General features: G+C 42.7%; 1 protein-coding gene across 11 annotated transcripts in view; it reads right to left on the bottom strand.

The window, feature by feature from the left end:
* The window catches only part of LOC139413382 (death-inducer obliterator 1-like), a 28,829-nt gene extending 8,362 nt beyond the window's left edge, over positions 1 to 20,467 (bottom strand). Inside the window, exons 1-12 of one of the 11 annotated variants that reach the window (XM_071160696.1) lie at positions 20,212 to 20,438; positions 16,164 to 16,277; positions 15,165 to 15,280; positions 13,651 to 14,881; positions 13,074 to 13,392; positions 12,400 to 12,606; positions 7,439 to 7,655; positions 3,849 to 4,371; positions 1,818 to 1,977; positions 964 to 1,080; positions 589 to 744; positions 31 to 184 (exon numbers count right to left, since the gene is read on the bottom strand). In XM_071160696.1, the coding sequence (XP_071016797.1) occupies positions 31 to 184; positions 589 to 744; positions 964 to 1,080; positions 1,818 to 1,977; positions 3,849 to 4,371; positions 7,439 to 7,655; positions 12,400 to 12,606; positions 13,074 to 13,392; positions 13,651 to 14,881; positions 15,165 to 15,246 (3,166 nt within the window). In that variant the 5' untranslated portion in view covers positions 15,247 to 15,280; positions 16,164 to 16,277; positions 20,212 to 20,438. Of the gene's footprint in view, positions 1 to 30; positions 185 to 588; positions 745 to 963; positions 1,081 to 1,817; positions 1,978 to 3,848; positions 4,372 to 7,438; positions 7,656 to 12,399; positions 12,607 to 13,073; positions 13,393 to 13,650; positions 14,882 to 15,164; positions 15,281 to 16,163; positions 16,278 to 17,815; positions 18,965 to 20,211 lie in introns of those variants that run through there. The other 10 variants (XM_071160698.1, XM_071160694.1, XM_071160699.1 and 7 more) reach the window with 10 other exon arrangements.
* Between the last annotated feature and the right edge of the window lie 2,560 nt (positions 20,468 to 23,027).

Raw genomic sequence — 23,027 nt, forward strand, 5'->3', positions numbered from 1 at the left:
GCCACTGTTTCTTGCATCATTTATTTTTACCTGTGCAGATTTTGCAGTTGAGGTCAAAGAGGTGGGCCCTGTGTTCGGCTGTGGTGTCCCGCATCATGCTGAAGATGTCTGGTAGGGAACTGCCACTTTTCACCCCCACCTGAACAGAGCCAGAAAAGGGAGCGGAGCTAGCTTCCTCTAGTTCCTGAACACATTGTAAAATGAAAACAGAGAGACAGTCAACACTACAAACTGACAATGGAATCTCAAATAGCACATCAAACCATAGCCAAATATGATGAGGTCCTGAATGGAAGAAATATTCTGAGCACATTAATCATTAGATCATCTCTAAAACAATAGCTACATTGATGCACAGTGGGTGTGAAACATGATTTGAGTGATGCACGGGGCGGGTGGCAGTGAGCTTCAGTAGGACAAAGCGACAGTTTAAAAAGGTATGGGACAGGTCGGCAAGAGAATTAAACTGTAAAACCACAATATGTTACCCACATGTTAACACCCAGGACAATATGGTTATTTGTCTTATGCAAGGAAAATGAAGATGAAAGGCAAGCGGAAGTGAAAGATGAGAAAGCCACCACTTACTGCAGAAAAAGCCATGCGAGGAGATGGAGAGGTGCCAGAGTTACATACGTCTCCATCAGACATTGGAGGAGCGTCCTCCATGTCCACATCAAGGGGGCCAGAATCAAGCCTACGACCCGATTTGGACTGCCCTGTCTGGGATCTAGCACTGGGAGCCTATGGGATACAACAGAGGTCATCAACTTGGATGTAGGCCTTATTGTATATTGTTAGACACTATATGTTCAATATGTGAAGATTAGGCTAATTATATGGTCTCTTTAGTAGTGATATTTAGTTGCACAATAAATACCATTCCTAGTACTGCTCTGTCTATAGAATTATTGGTTTCATTATCATGATCTCTAATAGGTCAACAGAGGAGTTCCTTCTTACCTCAGTGGTGTCAGGCTTCCTCCACTCTGAGATCTCTTTGGAGAGTAGCTCATCTGCACTCAGCCTCACCAGCCTGAAGGGACTGACCTCTCCCCAGACCACGCGGTAGAACAGGCCCTGAGACAAGCACAACATACCGTTTACTCACCTAGCACATATGGCTTGTGAATATAAAACATTTCAGTAATATTTAAATTGAATTCATGACTCACGATCAATTCACCCACATACCAACAACGCAATACTATAATATAGAAATACTCATTCAAATGTACAGCCAAAATAAAAGGAAACAATTGAGTGAATGAGGGATATATTGAAAGCAGGTGCTTCCACAGTTATGGTTCCTGAGCTATTCCTAAGCAATTAAATGTCCCATCATGCTTAGGGTCATGTATAAATGTTGGGCAGGCCCAGTTATTTTGGATACCATGGTTACACCCCCACAGGATGACAATGCCCCCATCCACAGGGCACGAGTGATCACAATGGTTTGATGAGCATGAAAACAATGTAAACCATATACCATCTCAATTACCAGATCTCAACCCAATTGAACACTTATAGGAGACTCTGGAGTGGCGCCCGAGACTGCGTTCTCCAACAACAACAACAAAACACAAAGGAATTTCCTGTCGCATCCCACCAATAGAGTTCCAGATGCTTGTAGAATCTATGCACATTGAAGCTGTTCTGGTTCATGGTGGCCCAACGCCCTATTAAGACACTTTATGTTGGTATTTACGTTGTTTTGGCAGTTACATGTACATGGCTTTCCAACATTTACCATATTTGGTTTAGTCTACACCACTTATCGCTTGACTAGTCACTTCTGCAGACACCTGTGGACTCACCTTGTTTTTGGGGTCCTTCAGGTTAAACATGAGGGATCTGTACTTGTTCTTGTACTTGCTGTCTGTGCAAAGGCACAGGTTGAACATCTCCTTCTCAATGCTGACCGCCAGTTTTCCCACGTCGTTCTCAGACATGTTCAAATCATCACTGTCACTCACCCTGGTGGGACAATAAATCAAATTGCATTGGTCACACACATTTTAGAGCTATACATTCTAGACAATGTAGTTGTAAAGATGTGGGGAACATGTACAGTTGAAGTCAGAAGTTCACATACACCTTAGCCAAATACATTTAAACTAAGTTTCACAATTCCTGACATTTAATCCTAGTAAAAATTCCCTGTCATAGGTCAGTTAGGATCGCCACTTTAATTTTAAGAATGTGAAATATCAGAATAATAGTAGAGAGTGATTTATTTCAGCATCACATTCCCAGTGGGTCAGAAGTTTACATACACTTAATAAATATTTGGTAGCAAAGCTTTTAAAATTGTTTAACTTGGGTCAAACGTTTTGGGTAGCCTTCCACAAGCTTCCCACAATAAGTTGGGTGAATTTTGGCCCATTCCTCCTGACAGAGCTGGTGTAACAGAGTCAGGTTTGTAGGCCTCCTTGCTCACACACACCTTTTCAGTTCTGCCCACAAATTTACACTAGGATTGAGGTCAGGGCTTTGTGATGGCCACTCCCAATACCTTGACTTTGTTGTCGTTAAGCCATTTTGCCACAACTTTGGAAGTATGCCTGGGGTCATTGTCCATTTGGAAGACCCATTTGTGACAAAGCTTTAGCTTCCTGAATGATGTATTGAGATGTTGCTTCAATATATGCACACCATTTTCCTGCCTTTTCTTGATGCCATCTATTTTGTGAAGTGCATCAGTCCCTCCTGCAGCAAAGCACCCCCACAACATGATGCTGCCACCTCTGTGCTTCACGGTTGGGATAGTGTTCTTTAGCTTGCAAGCCTCCCCCTTTTCCCTCCAAACATAACGATGGTCATTATGACCAAACAGTTCTGTTTTTGTTTCATCAGACCAGAGGACATTTCTCCAAAAAGTATGATCTTTGTCCCCATGTGCAGTTGCAAATCGTAGTCTGGCATTTTTATGGCGGTTTTGGAGCAGTGGCCTCTTCCTTGCTGAGCGGCCTTTCAGGTTATGTCGATATAGGACTTGTTTTACTGTGGCTATAGATACTTTTGTACCCGTTTCCTCCAGCATCTTCACAGGGCCCTTTGCTGTTGTTCTGGGATTGATTTGCACTTTTCGCACCAACATACGTTCATCTCTAGGAGACAGAAGGTGTCGCCTTCCTGAGCGGTATGACGGCTACGCGGTCCCATGGTGTTTATACTTGCATACTATTGTTTGTACAGATGAACGTGGCACCTTCAGGCATTTGGAAATTTCTCCCAAGGATGAACCAGACTTGTGGAGGTCTACAATTGTTTTTCTGAGGTCTTGGCTGATTTCTTTTGACTTTCCCATGTCAAGCAAAGAGGCACTGAGTTTGAAGGTAGGCCTTGAAATACATCCACAGGTACACCACCAAATGACTCAAATTATGTCAGTTAGCCTATCAGAAGCTTCTAAAGCCATGACAATTTTCTGGAATTTTCCAAGCTGTTTAAAGGCACAGTCAACTTAGTGTATGTAAACTTCAGACCCACTGGAATTGTGACATTTATAAGTGAAATAATCTGTCTGTAAACAATTGCTGGAAAAATGACTTGTGTCATGCACAAAGTAGATGTCCTAACCGACTTGCCAAAACTATAGTTTGTTAACAAGAAATTTGTGGAGTGGTTAAAAAATTAGTATTAATGACTCGAACCTAAGTGTATGTAAACTTCCTTCCGACAACTGTATTTTCCATTGGCCTACAACAACTTCTTAGTATTCTCTTAAAAAATCTACATTAAAACCATAAATCAGATGAATGACCTTGCATGAAGTTCAAGAGACAATTTAAGCCATTCTCTCGGAACTTGGATCAGTCTAGTTCTAGGACTTCTGGGATACTCACCTCTTGTAGAGGATGTCTGTGAGCGAGCGGCGGATGTTCTGTCTCATCTGGTTGTTGGGCGGAGCTGTCGGGCACATCATGGAAGGTGCAGAAGCGCCTGGCTCATGGTGTCGGGTGGAAGGGGCTGAGGATGCGACTCTGGACGGACTACGACCTGAGGAGTCCCTTTGCTGGGGCTGGGCCTGCTTCTTGGGGATGGTAAAGCTGGACTTGCCAACCCTCAGGGCTCCTGTGACGTGATGTCGTGGGGCATCTAAAGAACCTGGGGCAGAAGGGGTCAGGACAGCAGGCGGTGGAGGTGGTTTCTTGGATTTGTTAGGAGGGGGGGGTGGTTGTTTCTTTGGTGCCTTAGCACTGCTTCCTGGAGTTGCTGGTTTATTGCGTCTGGTGTATGTCTTTAATAATCTGGGGCTGGGGGACTTCTTTCCTCCTTTGAGCGGCGCTGTAGAAGCAGGTGACTTCTTCTCAGAAGGGGTTGATTCCTTCTCACTCTGGTCCTCTTCACTCCCCTTCTCTACAAGAGCTGTGGAGCGTAAAACAGCTTGCATTAAACACAAGTAGAAACAGTTTATGACCCATCATGAAAAAATATGACAAGTCAATTGAATTCAGGGGGAAAAATGTAAAACATTTCAATAGCAAATCAGTTAAGAACACATAAGTATATACAATGATGGCATATGTAATGTGATCTTAGATTCACTTATTGACAGACTGCCAGAAAAAAACACCAGAATGCATCCAAAGAACAAAATATTGAAGATGGGACCTCCTCCCCCTTTTGGATCTAATGATAAATACCTCGACAAACACAAAACAAACCTGGTTAAAATACATCTTTCCACACACGGAGAAAGCCAACCATAAGCATGCACATAAAATAGCTTCAATAAATATAAAACAGAATTTGGAAATCTTTTATTCTCTGGCTAAAATTGATGTAAAATGAATTTGGATAAAAGGGACCCATTTTGGGGTGCTGCAATTCCAATCGTCTCAACATTAGTTCAAATGGTGGTGATCCTCTTCATGAAGAATGTAGGCGAGACACCACTTCAGTGTTATCAGAAGGGACCGACGTACTAAACGCTCCTAGGCCCGACTGTGTACTAAATTAGCAAAAAAAAAGCAACACATAAAATGCATACCATTTTACATCCATTCCTGAGCTACAGCACTAGACCCCGATCAACAACCCATCAGATATTAAGCCCTAAAAAAAAACACTTGTCTGGAAAGTCACTGGGTACAGGGGTTTACACAAAATTAAAAATAGATTCCATTAGGATGCAACTCTCCCTTTGAAGATCCCACTAGTTGACCCACTGTATCAAGTGGCCAGAAAATAACCAATAGTTCAACTTACCATGTTTGGGCAAAGAATGTCTGAACGTTCATCTCCTTCTACATATCTTCAGACATCCCACACCAAATCTGATATTTTCACCACTGAAAATTCATATTGCTGTGAGGCCAGCACACAGAGCTAGGGTTGTTCTAACAATACCATCTACCTTCAGCTGTACACACATCTAATGAGCGTTCAATAAAGACAAAATATTTGTCAAGGAATATTAAGTTGAATTCAAGATCAATGCAACATCTTTCCCCAGGGGCACCAGTTGTGCCTGACAAGTATACTAGTACCAATCGCTTTTGTATGACTTGATATGTAAAAATTTGGACATCGATATTAGTCATAGCTTTGTTAAAGCAGATATTTTCTGCCACGTCGTTGTTTCTCATTACCAAAGTATGAGAAATGTCTGTACATTAAAAACGGATATACCTGTGAGTGCCATCAGCAGAAAATGCTACTGCCATGTCCAATTACACAATTGCTCGTTGAGCCAAAGGCACACATCATTCACCTCCAGCCCTAACTACTCAACCTGTTCTTACCTGTACAACAATTATCACTTGCATTCTTTTAAAATCACCAATATGTTCATATACACAGATTTCAAAAAATACCCGTTTAGACAAACGGGCCACAATAGAAATTTCAATGCGACTGATTTGCTCACAAAAACACTTGGCAAACTATTAAAATGTATGTGCGCAAATAATATATTGGAGATCTGAATGTATATAGACATGCAAGCAGGTCATGAGTTAATAACATATGGCATCTCTCCCCATACATCTGAAGAACAGGCAGCTGTAATTACATGGCTAAGCAGATTCCTGAAGTCATGAACTACCAATGCAAATACACACATTTAAAATACTTGCATTCCAAACTATACATAACCTGTCTAATTACTTCCCTCAAAATTAGAAACCTGGCTAAAGCTTTGAAACAAAGCTGAGTTCATAGCAAAAAATACTAAATTGTCCCTAAAAGTCTCAGTAATTTCATATCAGTAAAACAGAAGTGTGGTAGAACTTAGGTAATAATGGTCTGCCACCCTGCTCTTTATGTTTAGTTGATGACGACTCTGGTGTTCCACTCTTCTTCTAGTCATCTAATACTTCTGTGCTGAAGACTTCTGGGCAGTGTCTTTAGCAGGTCTTGTCTCAGTAGAAGAAACAATAGATTTCCTGTTCCAGCTGTCCGAGTCAGTCCGCTTCAGACTTTCACTTCCTCTCGTGGCGTGTAGATCTGTGTCACATGCTGTCCGAGAGAAACTGGCCAGGACATCCTAAGTAATCCGAGACCCCTCATATAATCAATCAAGGCTTCCAAAAAATCTGTCTTAACACCTTTTATTTTATCGCCAGTGCCCCAGAGGGAGTTTGGATGCATGACATTCAATAAAGAAACAGCACACCATTCACAATGCTAATCGTGAATACTTCCTTGGTTGCACCGAATACTTATAGCTCAATTCATCAACAGTGTGAGCTGTATTTCTGTATAGTTCCCTGTATAAATCCAGGATTAAAAACTTTTAAAAATGCTGAGACCTACCTGCTCGAGAGGGACTGCCTCTAGATGAACAGCAGTTTGGAGGAGCACGTGGAGATTCTCACACGCACCACATGAGTGCCAACACACATTCGCACAGCATACAGTAACCTTTGATTCATTTATCATAAATAATCCCCAATCATTGCTTTGTTCATGGTTACCGTTTGTGTGTTTTTCTTTTTCTTTTTTACACAGCTTTAGAAATAAATCCTAAAATAGTCACGTTTGTATCCTTTCATAGAAATGTGTACTTACCCACTCAGTAACTCTGTATACCTGACTAAGTAACCATGAAACACACTTTCAAACTCCAAATACATTTGGGGACCCATTCTCATTAGTGCTTTCCCCAAAGATCTGGGCCATTAATCTAAGGCACGTGTGTCAATCTCATTCCAAAGAGGCCCAAGTGTCTGCGGGTTTTCGCTCCTCCCTTGTACTTGATTGATGAACTAAAGCTAGGCCCTCCATGAAATAAATGTGACACCACTGATCGAAGGCATTACGTTGCCATAACAGCAACCACATTTATCAATGGGAAAATAATGTGGTTTTGTTTAAGAACTCGTAATAGAGCGATGCAAATACATTCAGATGGCTCACTTGACAACCCCTATAGTGAGAGACGACAAAATGTTTAAAAGTGGATTATTAAGACCGTCAAAGAGATACATACACGTTTTGTTTAACACTGTTGGTGGTGCTATGGGTGTAGTCTTTTCTGGCGTTACTGCATTGTAATTATGGTCGCTGGACCAGGACGACATGGTGGGTGGTGGTGGCTGCTGCTCTGCATTCTGCTCTTCATCACCATCCTTCTTGTCATCCTCACTGTCAGACGACGACTCCTCTGTGGACCTCTTGCTGGTCTTCCTTCCGGTGGTGGAACTCTTCTGCATGAAGAGACATTCAGTCAAAAATCAGTAACAGGGCACAGGAAAGGTTCCATAGCAAAACTTGATTTGTGTAATGCAGGATGTATACTGAACAAAAATATCTAAACTGTTGGTCCAATCAGCTGAAACAAAAGATCCTAGAAATGTCCCATACGCAAAAAAAAATAATCTAAAATTGTAGACAAATTTGTTTACATCCCTATTAGTGAACATTTATCATTTGCCAAGATATTCCATCCACCTGACGGGTGTGGCATATCAGCATGATTGTTACATAGGTGCACCTTGTACTGGGGGACAAAAAAGGCCACGCTAAAATGTGCAGTTCTGTCACACAACACAATGCCACAGATGTCTCAAGTTGAGGGAGCGTGCAATTGGCATGCTGACTGCAGGAATGTCCACCAGAGCTGTTGGCAGAGAATTTAAATGCAATTTCTCTACCATAAGCCACCTCCAACGTTATTGTTTTTAGACTTTGGTAGTACATCCAACCGGCCTCACAACAGTAGACCACGTGTAACCATGCCAGCGCAGGACCTCCACATCCGGCTTCTTCACCTGAGGGATGGTCAGAGACTAGCAAGCCGGAGAGCTGATAAAACTATAGGTTTGCACAAACAACGAATTTCTGCAAAAACTGTCAGAAATCATCTCAGGGAAGCGCATCTGTGTGCTCGTCGTCCTCATCAAGGTTTTGATCTGAATTCAGAGTGCAAATGCTCACCGGTGCGCTGGAGTAGTGTGCTCTTCAAGGACGAATCCCAGTTTCAACTTCACCGAGATGATGGAAGACTCCGTAAAGAGTGCCCCATGGTGGCGGTGGGTTTATGTTATGGGCAGGCATAAGCTACAGACAACGAACAAACAAAATTTTATCGATGGCAATTTGAAAGCAGAGATACCGTGATGAGATCCTGAGACCATTGCCGTGCCATTCCTCTGCTGCCATCACCTCACGCTTCAGCATGATAATGCACAGCCCCCAAGGATCTGTACACAATTCCTGGAAGTTCAATGTCCCAGTTCTTCCATGGCCTGCATACTCACCAGACATGGAGCATGTTTGCAACGCTCTGGATTGACATGTACGACAGCGTGTTCAAGTTGCCGCCAATTACCAGCAACTTCGCACAGTCATCGAAGATGGGAAAACATTCCACAGAACACAATCAGCAGCCTGATCAACTCTATGCAAAGGAGATGTGTCAGGCTGCATGATAAAAATGGTGGTCACACCAGATACTGACAGGTTCTGATCCACGGCCCTTTTTCTTAAGGCACAGTGCACAACAGAAAGTATTCTGACTCCTAGACCTTTCCACATTGTTACATTACAGCCTTATTCTAAACTGGATTAACTAAATGTTTCCTCAATACACACACACTACCCCATAATGACAAAGCAAAAACATGTTTAGAAATGTTTGCAAATTTATAAAAAGTTAAATCAAATACCTTAATTACATAAGTATTCAGGCCCTTTGCGATGAGACTCACAATTGAGCTCAGGTGCATCCTGTTTCCATTGATTACCCTTGAGATGTTTCTACAACTTGGAGTCCACCTGCTGTAAATTCAAATGATTGGACATCATTTGGAAAGGCACACACCTGTCTAAATAAAGGTCCCACAGTTGACAGTGCATGTCAGAGCAAAAACCAAGCCATTAGGTCGAATGAACTGTCCGTAAAGCTCCAAGACAGGAGTGTGTCGATGCACAGATCTAAGGAAGGGCACCAAAAGATTTCTGCAGCATCGAAGGTCCCTAAGAACACCGCGGCCTCTATCATTTGGAACCACCAAGACCCTTCCTAGAGCTGGCCGCCCGGCCAAACGGAGCAATCGGGGGAGAAGGGTCTTGGTCAGGGCCTTTATGGTTGAGTGGCAAGATGAAAGGCCTGTTTTTCAGCAGCAGGGACTGGGAGACTAGTCAGGACTGAGGCAAAGATTAACGGAGCAGGAGCGGCTTCGGGACACATCTCTGAATGTCCTTGAGTGGCCCAGCCAGAACCCAGACTTGAACCCGATCGAGCATCTCTGGAGAGACCTGAAAATAGCTGTGCAGCGAACCTCCCCATCCAACCTGACAGAGCTAGAGAGGATCTGCAGAGAATGGGAAAAACTCCCCAAATACAGGTGTACCAAGCTTGTAACGTCATACCAAAGACACAAGGTTGTAATCGCTGCCAACGGTTCTTCAACAAAGTACCGAGTAAAGGGTCTGAATACCGATGTAAATGTGATCAGTTTATTTGTAATACATTTGCTAAAATTTCTAAAAACCTGCTTCGTCATTGTGGGGGTATTGTGTGTAAATTGAGGAGGGGGGAAAATATTTTATCCATTTTAGAATAAGACTAAAGTAACAAAATGTGTAAAACGTCAAGGGGTCTGAATACTTTCCAAATGCACTGTGTGACCAACCAATGCATTTCCGTATTCCCAGGTGATGTGTAATCCATAGATTTGGGCCTAATGAGTTTATATGAATTGAGCGATTTCCTTATATGAACTGTAACTAAGCTGCCACCACCATACTTCACAGTATGGATTGTGTTAGACAGGTGATGAGCTGTGCCTGCTCCTCTCCAGATTTAGCCCTTTGCATTCAGAGTAAAATGTGTCTCATCACACCAGACTCGTTTGCCTTAAATTACAAGTCTTTCTCATGCCTTTCTGCAAACTCCAGGCATGCAGTCATGTGCCTATTTCTCAGGAGTGGCTTCCGTCTGGCCACTAACCTATAGAGCCCAGATTACAGCACTTCACCAGACACTGTTGTCCTTCTGCCAGGTTATCCCATCTCAGCCAAGGCACTCTCTATTTCTGTTCATTGGGTTCTTGGTCACCTCCCTGACCAAGGTCCTTATTGCCCGGTTGCACAGTTTGGTCGGACGGCCAACTCTAGGCAGAGTCTGGGTAGTTCCAGATTTTTCCCATTTCCTAACGATGGAGACCACTACTCTTGGAAAAGTTCAACAATCTAGAAATTGTTTTATACCCTTCCCCAGATACTATATGCCTCATCACAATTCCAACTTGGAGATCTTCGGAGAGCTCCTTGGACTTCATGGTATGGCTTCTGCTCTGACATGCACTGTCAACTGTGGGATCTTATATAGACAGGTGTGTTTCTTTCTAAATCATGTCCAAAGAATTTAATTGGCCACAGGTGGACTCCAATCAAGTTGATCAAAGGAAATTGGATGCACCTGTGCTAGAGGTCGTCACGGATCCACCTCTACCCAAATACCTGAGGGGGTCCGGAGCCAGAATTCTAAATAAATGTCACAAGTCAGTGTAACTTTAACTGGCTTGTCAGGAGGGACCCATACATATCCAAACGTGACCACTGCAGTAGAGAGCGATATTGTATAATTTATGCTTGCTTTTCACAAGAGTGGAGAGTGTAGCTTGTTGTTGGCCAATCATAAGTCATGAAAATAGGCTAGTCAGAGCCTCCCTGTGTGGCAAAAGTTATGAGATACCTAAAAATCAATGGAAGATGGAATTAAAAGTTGAAGGATAGGCTACAACAACCAAGAGCCAACATGTAGGCTGCTACTTAAATATTCTGAATGGAGTAGCTTCTCACAGTTTGATGCAGTCAAGGCAGGTACTACGTAATCATATTGAATGAAATAACCTAGATATGGCAGCTATTAGTCTACTATAGATCAAGTCGGCTTGGTGGTTGCCATCTCTCCCTCCTCCCTGCACTCAGTGTCCCTTGCTCACTCTCACAGTAGCCTACACACACACAGCAAGGCCCGTGCTCGTGTCACCACTTCCTACCTCAAGCTTAATCAGCTCCGGCTAATAAAGTAGCTTAAAAATTGACTTTTCTGTTGCTTCCCTCACTTGGATCAGACCCGACCAGGTCTATATCGAATGGGTTTAGTTGTCCTAGAGTCTGGATCTCTAAATAAACATTTTTAGAACGCATATCGGGTAGGGATGGGAAAGCCCCCGGGCCATTTTGGAAAACCAAACAGGGTTTTTGGACCAGTGTAGGTCTTTAACTGAGCTAAATTTTGATGGTGATAGCAAAAGGGGTGTGAATACTTAGATAGCTCCATTTAATTTTCAATAAATTAGCCAAAATTTCTAAAAACATGTTTTCGCTTGGTCAATATGGGGTATCGGTATGTAGATGGGCTGGATGTTTTTTTTAAATATTTTTTTAAATTTTTTGTGTTTTTTAATTCGGGCTGCAACATAATGTAGAATAAGTCAAAAGGCATGAAAACTTTCTGACGGCACCATTTCTCCTGGGGCAACGTCACCCCATCCCTCCTCGGCAAGATGTTCCTCATAACAGAATTCTGTTTTGTAGTTCCTGCTGATGCAATCAATTGCCAACCTTCCCATGAATGTTAACAATGACCCAGGAAAAAATAATCTAGCAAGTAAACAGACATTTTGTCATTTCACTATAATTACTCAGATATTTCAGAAAAAAAATCTAGCCTGGCCTTGTTAGTCATTGGTAATGAGTCACAATTTCACAGAAAGAAATATAGAATTTCATATAAGAAATTGGTGTACATTTTTGGGGCAGATTTGGAAAACTTATTTCAAAAACATTGGAATACATATTGCGCTTAATTTATGCTCCACTCATTGTATTAATAACCAGTGCACTGGTTCCAATAAGATCAGTGAAAGGTTTCTCAACTCTCCAGAACAATAGGTGAAAATATAAACATTGTTGTTATCTTATGAACCCTTTGTTTACCTTGGTCGTTGCCCTGGCACCAGGTGTTTTTTTCTGTCCCTTAGCCTTGTCTTGATCTTTCTGCTTGGGTTCAGAAATTGACTTGGCTGCCATGGCTGCGGCGGCGTGTCTCAGGATGCACTCGCTGCCGCAGTAGACAGAGTCCTTCAGGGCGGTCTTCTCACAGCCTGGCCCGATGCATTTGGGCAGCTTAGACTCCTCTGCCGCCTGATGAAATTCAAACAGGTCACAAAGGTGCACAGTGCAACACAGACAATGCCACAGACGGATTCTTGTACAGGCAAAAGTGTCAGGGATTACAATATACAAATTGTCATATGGAGTAGGGATGGTCATTTCAAAGAAAGTATGTTCGTATACTCAATTATTTAAGAAGCTGATGGAAATACAGTTTGCGGTACACCATTGGTTGTTCCAATTACTGGTTCTTATGATACACAACCGAATTTTTTTTTTTCACTACACTTGACATTCTCTATATCTGTGCATATACATTGAGTGCTTGTACTCAATTATTAATAATCAAATACAGACCTTGAATCGAGTACTCACGCCCATCCCTAATATGGTGCTCTCAGACATCTTTAAGTAAGTCATTATTGGCATGACATTATAAGCCTGAGCATCTGTTGATTTCATCCACCGGGGCTGTGAGAAAAGTAACAGAAACCTACCGCCTGAAAGATCTTGATCTTCTTTTTCCCACTGGGGTTGGTGGTCTTCTCTATCCTCCCTTTGATCCCCAAGTCGTCACCCCTTTCTTCCATCCCAGCTGAGGGAGCCGCCACAGAGGGGCTCTGCTCGGCCTTGAGGGCCCCGGGGGCAGCTGCTTTGGGTTTGCCATTGGGCTTGGCCGTCTGGCTCTTCTTGGTGGTGCAGTTGGGGCAGACGTAGTCCTCCCCGTTCCTCTCCATCAGACGTCCACGAGCCTCAGTGATGCCCACACAGTCTCCATGGAACCACTCCTCACAGCGGTCGCAGCAGATCATGAACCTGGGTGCACACAGAACACTTAGCAGAGCACAGAGACAGATATGAAAAAATAGCTAGTCCAAAAGTGGGTTAACAATGTGGAACAAAGTCGCTGCTAAAGCATAGAATACAAGTCAAGCACATCACTCCGGCCAACTAATCACTAACCACTCATCCCCTTGTAGGTGGGCAACGGAGGTAATCCATGAAGGATCAGATAGAGCAATTGTAAGAACTAGAGGCATTGGATTTCCAATTGAAAGACATCCAAATGCATACCTTTTGTTGTGTTTCTGTCGACAGATGCAGTACAGTGCATTAGGGTCGTATCCTTCATCGTCGCCGGAGTCACTGGATGACGAGGATGACGATGGGGATTCATCTTCCTCCTGGTCATTGCGGGTCTTTATCCCTCCTCTGGACTTGGTGTCTCTCTTGTTGGGGGTGGTTCCCCTACTAGCTGCCTTAGCAGGACTCCTGGACCTGGAGGCACGCTCGCCACTGGCGTCTATGGGCTTCTCCACGCACCTCTTTTTTCCCTTCTCTTCCTCTTTTTCTTTCTTCACAGAGTCCTGCTCTGGCTGCACTGTGTCATCCTTCTCTTCCTCCTCAGGGCTGGTTGTCTTCTTGTCCTGCTGCTCCTTCTCCTCGGGCTGTGGCTCTTTGGGTGCATCTCCATTACCGTTCTTCTCCTCCTGGAGCTCTTTGGATGCATCTCCGCTGCCCTCCTCTTCCTGGAGCTCTTTGGGCGCATCTCCGCTACCCCCCTCTTCCTGGAGCTCTTTGGGTGCATCTCCACTACCCTCCTCTTCCTGGAGCTCTTTGGGTACATCTGTGCTACCCTCCTCTTCCTGGAGCTCTTTGGGTGCATCTCCACTACCCTCTTCCTCCTGGAGCTCTTTGGGTGTATCCCCACTACCCTTCTCCTCCTCCTCCTGGAGCTCTTTGAGAGCATCGCCACTAAACTTCTCATTGTCAGAGCTTCCATCATCACTGACAGAGCCAACCCTGCTTCTGCCACGGCCCTTAGCCTTCCGAGTTGTCTTCTTCCTGCTCCTCGTCTTCCTCACTGGAGAATCTGGCTTATCGTCCACAGACTTGGCCTCTGCGTTGCCGTCAAAACTGGCCTCGGAGGCCGTCTCTGCATCTGTAGGGGTCTGTGAGGGAGGATCCCCAGCCTCTATGCTGCCAGGTGCACTCCTCCTCCCTACTGTGCGCGCTCTCTTGGTGGTGAGCAGGAACTCCTCCAGTTTGTCAGTGCGTTTTGCCTGCCTTCCACTGCGACGTACAGGCCCTGCATGGCCATCCTGGCTCTCAGCAGCAGTGTCTCCGGGCATTTCTCTCTTGGCTATGGTGGTCCGTCGGAATCCCCAGGTTTTCTTGAACTCGTTTGTGGTCTTAGCAGATTGCTCTGCGTTCTCTAGCTTTTCCTGCGTATCATTGTTACCATGCTCTTGGTCTTCTTTATCTTCTCCGTCCTCCTTCTCGGCTTTATAGTCCTCAAGAATAGCTGTTGATGTAAATGACACATTAAGGGACAATACATTTAGGTAAAGTAGCAGATTTTGCCAATCAAAAGACTAGAAAGCTAATTAGGTATTCAAAGCGTATAAGGGGATAGTGAAATCCCTTGTGCTGGTCATGATTCTAGCAATCCTGACCCTATACCCTAATTAACAACCTACAAATGATTTGCAGAGGATCCAGCAGTGCAGTGCCTTTTAAAGTGAGACAATCATGACGCCCCCCCCCCCCCCTCACTGAAAAGGGGAAAAGAAGCTAGTCCAAGGTACCTTGAGAGCTGCTATCCATAGGGTCCTGGCTCTGCTCTGGCTCAGGAGCTAGAGAGAGCTCAGGACTCACATTCTCCTCCATAGATGGAGTCACTCACTACTTTCAAACAGAATATCTACAGTTAAGAGAAGAGCACAAGAGACGAACTGTGAGACAGCTACTCTTCAACTCCATTTAACTGAAGTGCGTGGTTGTTTTGGGGAGGGGGGTTGGAGCAGCACTGTCATGATCAACTACTTTCTTTATATCCATAGACAACCCTTTCAAAACAAAATCCCAGATTTGTTTGTGACAGCGAGTGCAGTCCTCATACCAATTTTCTTCCTTTCCACAAACAAGCTACAGCAGGCTGGCTGCTGTAGTTATGATAACGCTCCAGTTGTTAGTCTATATCAGGGTGGGCAATACATTTTGGCTCGGGCCACATTTGGATTTTGACACTTAAGATTTGACATTTTTATTTTTTTTATCGATTTGTTCGACAAAATGTATTTGCGGGTCAGAGAAGGGCAGTTCTTTATAAATGGGTCCATTACAATTTCCACATTTTTTAAAAACCAAATCCCCCGCAGGACACATTTCAAATCGGCTGGTGGGCAGGATATGGCCCGTAGTTCGCCCACCCCAGATGACCAAACCACAGCAGGAGCATTTTCATGTAACAAAGTTATGAATATTCTAAAACCCCTCCACAGAACAATATTTGTAAATGCACAGGTTTTACAAAGCCATATTTTGGGACTTTGCTGCTCATTGATACATCCTAACTCACTAACAAAAGATATCTACTATTGGAAATAATTTTGGAAGCGCAGAAAATCGGAGGAAGTTCACTAATTAGGCAAAATACTCCAATGTCATCAGATTCTTACAAAAACAAAATAGAACACCACTACTGGAACAAGTCTGTTGAAACATCTACACTACAAATACGGTTTACAAAAGTCAAATGAGTACATCGCATTTGTCCTTTCACAGAATAAAAAAAATGAGCCAACCTGCTGATCTGTAGTGGTGGGACACTGACCGAGGGCTTATCTGATGATTTCAGATTCCGCACACAGCAGGTTCTGATCAGTAATCATCACAGGCCTGGTAGTGGGATCTTGGACCTGTAGATAAGTCAGAATAAAACTGTTAAGTATTTGAGGGGTTGGAAATTGCAACAGTATGCAGCCTTGAAAAGCACAATACATCACAACATATTGGCACCCAGCCAACTCCTAACTTTGTTCAATGTCTGGGACTTCAGATCATAGGTCACCGATTAAAAATTCAAGACGCTGCTGAAACAGTATGTCATCACTGACAATTTGCCATTATCAGATTGACTTCCTTTAGTCTCATGATAGTTCCCTTCAATCAGATATATTTAAATAAATGGGTTGCAAAATAATAGTTGCAACTGCAAATTATGTTCAATGTAAGGTAGACAAAGTCAACTTATCAGAAAAGATTTTGGGAGTACTCAAGAAAGAGGCTAGGTAATCATTATCAGCCCCACCTAACTTCATTCAGAGTAACAAAAAATGTGTCCCAATCCCAACTAACATAAATCCCACATTGTAGTTTACACTATCAAATCACACAAAACACAACAAGTAGATCTACATGTTACAAACCATGCATGCTCTTTCCCCTGAGTAACAGAATGCAGTATGTGACAAATGTTGCCAAAAAATAATATAATTCTGGCCTGCTTAAAAATCAGAGCAGTTGAACTGAAAACAGCTAAAGGTAGCATTTCAATCATTATTTTGAGCAATAACTCTGTAGCATGATAAACAATTAGCTAAAGTATCAATCCACAGCTCAATAAAACATTCCTAGTAGTGTATCTAAAGTAACTTTTTACCTATTCAAATAAACAAAGTGGAACATGTTCCCCATGATCAAAGCAGCTTGCTATACATGTACAACTTTCAGAAGAGCAGTCTGGCCTGAATCCCACTGACAACACCACAATCTTGAAAACATGTCTGAGAATAAATAGAACCAACTGTTGCAATTGTAGAATTGTGGTAAGAGCATGGATTTTTACAAACATAACCAAAACATGGGTACTAACCTTCTACAGCAAGAGTGATTCAAATATATCAATGCAGCATGATAATATCCCAATGAAAAGGGGGGATTGGGGATATACAACTATGGCAAGAAATGGAGACACCATTTATGCAGTTTTTGTTGGGGTTGTTTGGAATACAAGTAGGTCATATTTTTATTTTGTGAATTGGTACATTAAGAAACATTGCACCATAATGTGCACAATGACACAGTGAACTAGATTGTAAAATCCTACTGAACGCTTTCCACACCAAATAAACACTTCACACCAAAAACGTCAAGTCAAAATCCACTTGATTACATTAGTACAGCTCTGGGGCTGGCTTTTGATTCAATCGAAGTAGCACAATACACAACAGTTCTTCAGTTTTAAATGTGTACCCTGATCCATGTTTCAATGACAGACAAACACACATGCAGGGAAACATTGACATTTACTTTCACTGAACATTCAATAATTGGTCTGATCTTTTTCATATTCACTGCTCATCTTTGAATAGAAACGGTATATTTTTCTCCAAAGCAACACATTGATGGTTTGCAAACGCAGTGCAAAATGGCCCACCACATTATTACAACTCACCAATAGATGGGGCGCAAACAAAAGGCAGAGAGGTAACTTCAGGCCTTCTGATCATTCCTACCGTCCATACCATTTGGAAACATCGTTATAAAAAATAAAACAAGATGGAATTTGAAATGTCTGGATTTGAAGAAGCAGTGACTCAACATAAACTATTTAAGAACTACGATGTTGGGGTGAGAGAAAGAGAGGTCCACCACAGATTGTTCCCTGACTATGGTCACCGCACACAGCCACGTGAGAAAGCGGGGAAACACTCCCAGACCCACCCCAGTTGTCGTGTGGGGGAGGGGTGGTCAATGCAACATTGTTAACTAGCTAACGTTAGGTGAGTTACAATGTTATTCTAAAGCGTGTGGAATTGTTATTTAAACAAATACCTAACGTAATTTCATTCCGACTGTGCTAACTAGATGCCGGATAGCTCTTCAGGCCGCACAGAATCCTGACCGTCGTAATGTGGCTGCCACACGGAAGAAACGCCAATACGTCGCAAGGAGTCTGCGTGCACTGAGAACTTCGACACCATAGATTGCGAGCTACTATAGCTAGGTCGCGGTGGGTAAATCAAACGGCATGCTACCATGCTAGCTAACGACGAGACTTGTGGTGGATGGCGCAACTAGTCAGAGTCACACGGTAAATTAACCTAACGTTACCGTTAGTAGACATTTGCTGGGATTAGCTAACTATCACCAGTGACCTCAACATTAACTCGTGCCACAAGACAACATGCGTTATTAATGCACACACAAACAATGATTTAGCTTTAAACGATACCTTTACGAACATATAGTTAACTAATTAGCGTGCTGTATCACCCGTAACTGACGTCACTACAAAACGCGTAACGTACCCGAACAAGCTAGGCCACAACCATGCGCTTCGCCTAGATAGCTGACGCTAGCTTTCAACTAGTTAGCTATCCAATACTTTCAAACAAACATTATTGAACCATAGCTTGTAATTTACAAATAATGCTAACCAAGTATCGTTTGGATAAATAACGTACAATTCGACCCACTTGTAAACCTCGACGTTATGTTCTTGCACGGTCCACGTTCAGTCCTCCATTTTCATGTAGTGTTGGTTGACTCGCGCTAGTTCAAGTATGGGTAACTGCAGCCCAATGGCGACCGGGGAGTGGGTGTGTCGAAAAGAATGGGTGTATGTAAAGTGAATCCGCTAATTGGGTATGTTTCTTGCCACTCAAGACCGTTTCGCTTGACTGACTGGGCTTCACTATTGGTGGATAGTAAACTTACCTCTGGTGTTGTGCCTACGGATTTGAAGTGCTTCGTACTGTGTATCATGGTCGTGTCGGCGATGGTAGTTACGTGGCCATTTTCCTCTCACATTACTTTATTTCAAGATAGCAGCCTACACATTGATACAGACATACAGTCTACCACTCAATGGGAAGGGCATGAACGGCAACAACGAGGACAAAGTGCCCTTAGCTCCCGCTTGACAAGTAATACCAAAATATGTTGACAACTGTCCAGCAATGGCGTGGGAAGTAGCTACCTCTAGGTAGCCAATATCAGCATGACAGTTACAGCAATCACACGCTTGAAGGAGGTGTACACCCATCACCAATATATTTTCTTCGTTTTATAACAAAAAATGTACAAGTAGTTGTGTTAACTAACCGACTCATCCTCTATAAAAACATAAGTACAAACAATTTGGAACTCGAAATAAAACGAGGTGACTGGGAAACATCTATTTGAACGGTCATACAACTCGAGAACGGAGTGGAGCAGCGGTCTAAGGCACTGCATTTCATTGCAAGAGGCGTAACTGCAGTCCCTGGTTCGAATCCAGGCGGTATGACATCCGGCCATGATTGAGTCCCATAGGGCGGCGCACAATTGGCTCAGCGTCGTCAGGTTTTGGCAGTCATTGTAAATACGAGTTTGTTCTTAACTGAATCGGGCCTCTTTCTAGAGCTCCGACCTGAAGGTCGCTGACGTAATGATTTGACCTGTATCTTTCCGAGTTGCCAGTTTGTTTTGTACGCAGCAATAGCAACATTTTCCGGGGGAGAGATGGTGGAAGTGGATGATGAGTTCGAATTAAGCAGTGCGTCGAGCAAAGTTGGTTTAGATGAACGTCCTGAATGGATAACAGTATTGTCGAAAACTGGATCAAAAAGGAAGTTGCCTAAAACTTGAATGGAGGATACGTGTATGAATGATACTTGTTTTGTGTTGGGATGCGTTGGTTGAGTAAGCATGCATATGTGGGAGACCCATTTTGAGTTGTCAAATTGTGAAGCTGCCGATGAGCTGGGAAAAGTGTAGTCAAGTTTCGTGCTTTGCATCTAGGAGTAGAGCACTCGTCAAAGGAGTCATCTCAAAGGTGAAGACGGATGTTCAGGTTGAGCAGCCTACCTGAAGAGAATTCCTGGTGTGTTTGTGGCCGGCGTCTGACCCGCAGGGTGAATGGAGAAAAATAAAAGTATGTCTGTCCTGTTTTAAAGAAACTACCTACGCATGTGAAACTTGGTTATGTAAGATACATTTTAAGCGCGTTTGTCCGCAAACCACTGTAAGAAATGTAAAATACGTGTCCATGTTTCAACTGTGCAGACGGTGGGGCTCATGATTCAGAGTGCACTGTAATTCAGCCAGCTGAAACCACCAAACAGCCTACCCGACGGGTCTGCATGGTCCTAAAACACACCGATGCTAAATTGTATTATTCGATGAGGTTTAACGGCTATTGGCATCCAATCCATTTTGCATTACCGCCACCTACTAGACTGGAGTATAACTCCCTTATACTTTGCTTGAAAAATAAATAAACAAATACCCTACCATTTAACACTACACTCACAAAAAAAAAATATACATAATAATAAATAAACATCACCCTACTCCACTATTTACATCTATTTAGTCCTACCGCAGGCCAACAACTTGAAAGGATGGGACACCACCACTTAACACACCCTGCTACTCTTCTGACAAAGTCTCACACACCCAAATACCTCTCTGCAGCTGCCATCACAATCTAATTTTTTTTGTGACTTACGTTCCATCCCTGCAGTACAGTCCAATCTTACTGAAACATATATCACTTGCTGGTTTATCTCTGTACTGGTACAGATCTACTACTCACACCATTCCTCTCAGGATCCCTCCCCCTTGACCCATCTTCCTCTACTTTCTTCACTGCCTCAGCATATGACAACTACTGCACTACTCTAACCCAGGAAACCTCAACCTGCCACTCTCTTACGGGACATTTCTGATCCCCAGCCCCATGAGCACCCCTACAATTAACACATACCACTTCTTTCCCCAATGCTACACATTCTTTTGTCTCATGCCGTTCTGCACACTTCTCACACCTAGTAACCTCCCTCTTACACACTGCTGCACAATCTCCATACAATCAGCACGAACCCCTCGGCCCCCGGATGCCACATTTTGTATCACAGTACAATGATAAAACTGGGGAGGGGGAGGACAAAAAATAAATAGAAAGTTGCACCCCTGTTCAAATTACCCTACATCACTACAGTTTACAGCCAATGAACAATAATGGTGACCTCACTTGATAACAATAATACATTCCTCATTGCACTGCATTGTTGTAGCCGAGGGATAATCATTTTCTTGTCTAAAAATGTAGGCCTAATAGCCTATTCAAGGAAAGAAGCATAGAAAATGCATGTCCGGTAATGTTGTGGAGAAAAAGTGCATTGGTGTTATCACTTTTGGCCGGTTATGATCACATTATTGCACTGATGCATTGCAAATAGTTGCACAGGACAGACAGAAAGATGAGCACAGTGAAAAAAAATATCCATAGGAATTGGCAACCATTACAAAAATGGAAATCAATTGTAAACCACTTGAGCAAGGAGACAATGACATGTTGTAATAGATGCGCAGACTAAACAGCGTTTGTTGTTTAATTGCTACCTTTAAATATCAGTTAATATATTATTTTTCATTAGGCCTACATGTAGCCTACATTTAAGTATTATTTGCAATTGTCATAATGACAATGAACACTCTGAAAGCACTGAATGGCAGAGGTGTGGACAAAGAGGAAGAGAGAAGCCCAACTCGCAGGAAAATCTGTCTCCTTCCAGCAGGTGAAGTTTTTTCCTTGTTTTGCAGAGAAAATACTTTTTGTATGGAGGTCAATGAGAGTGGTCAACCAAAAATGGGTTATTGATCAAATAGAAGTTTCGTAATACCTTAGTTGTTATTCGTGTACGGATATACTGTCTATCCAGGTAACTTTGAGAAAAAAAAAACACTTAATATAGGAGTTGTCTTGAGATTTTTGGCCGGGATAGGCCGTCATTGTAAGTAAGAATTCGTTCTTAACTGACTTGCCTAGTTAAATAAAAAAAGATGTATATGCATATTCATGAAGACTTAACTTGATAGAAATTTAAATAACTTGAGACTTGACTTGAAATTGGAGCCTCAAAACTTGGGACTCGACTTTAACTTAAGACTGATTACTTTAAATGATCTGGTTAGGTTTTGTAACATTGTCACTCATTTTGTGGAACAGTCTCCATGATTACTCTCCACGCAGCCAGACACTAGCTGCAGAATCGACTTGCAAAAAAACGTGCAACAGATTGGCTAGTGAAACGCACACTTGGCCCTCTGATTGGACCAGTAAACTGTCAATCAACCCAGGTCAGGTGAGCTAGCATAGTGGTTCTTTTGTCGGGTCGCATGTGTGAAAATTAATGTTTTTCTTAGATATTTTAATAAACTACATATAGCCTACCATTTGTATTTTATACCTTTGTCTCAAAATCATCTCATCTGTGCTTCAGAACCAAAAAGTTGATTGTCTTGATTGTTGACCAATGACCAGTCAACAGCATTTGCGCGCAAAGGCAAACGCCCGTATCGAAAGATTTGTGACCAGAAAGCACTTGTGAACAGATTGCAGATTTGCTGTACATCTATAGCATCAGGTGCAGGGCACTCGTCAAATTGCAGGGAGAGAGGATTGCCATAAATAAATATCTAGCTCCCAAAAAATGTTGGTGATTAATAATATTAACTGTTAACTTTGCAAGCATCTCCAGCAATGGGGCTTCAATCAACAATTACTTGCATAGTCCTAGTACTGGTCTTTGGTGTAACAATTGCTTGAAATTCATAATTTTCTTATGAAGCTTGCATTTGGAATTTGTTGTTAAAATTAATTATTACATAATCAAAAT

Source organism: Oncorhynchus clarkii, chromosome 7 (genome assembly GCF_045791955.1).
Source record: "Oncorhynchus clarkii lewisi isolate Uvic-CL-2024 chromosome 7, UVic_Ocla_1.0, whole genome shotgun sequence".
In the NCBI taxonomy this organism is placed as follows: domain Eukaryota; kingdom Metazoa; phylum Chordata; class Actinopteri; order Salmoniformes; family Salmonidae; genus Oncorhynchus; species Oncorhynchus clarkii.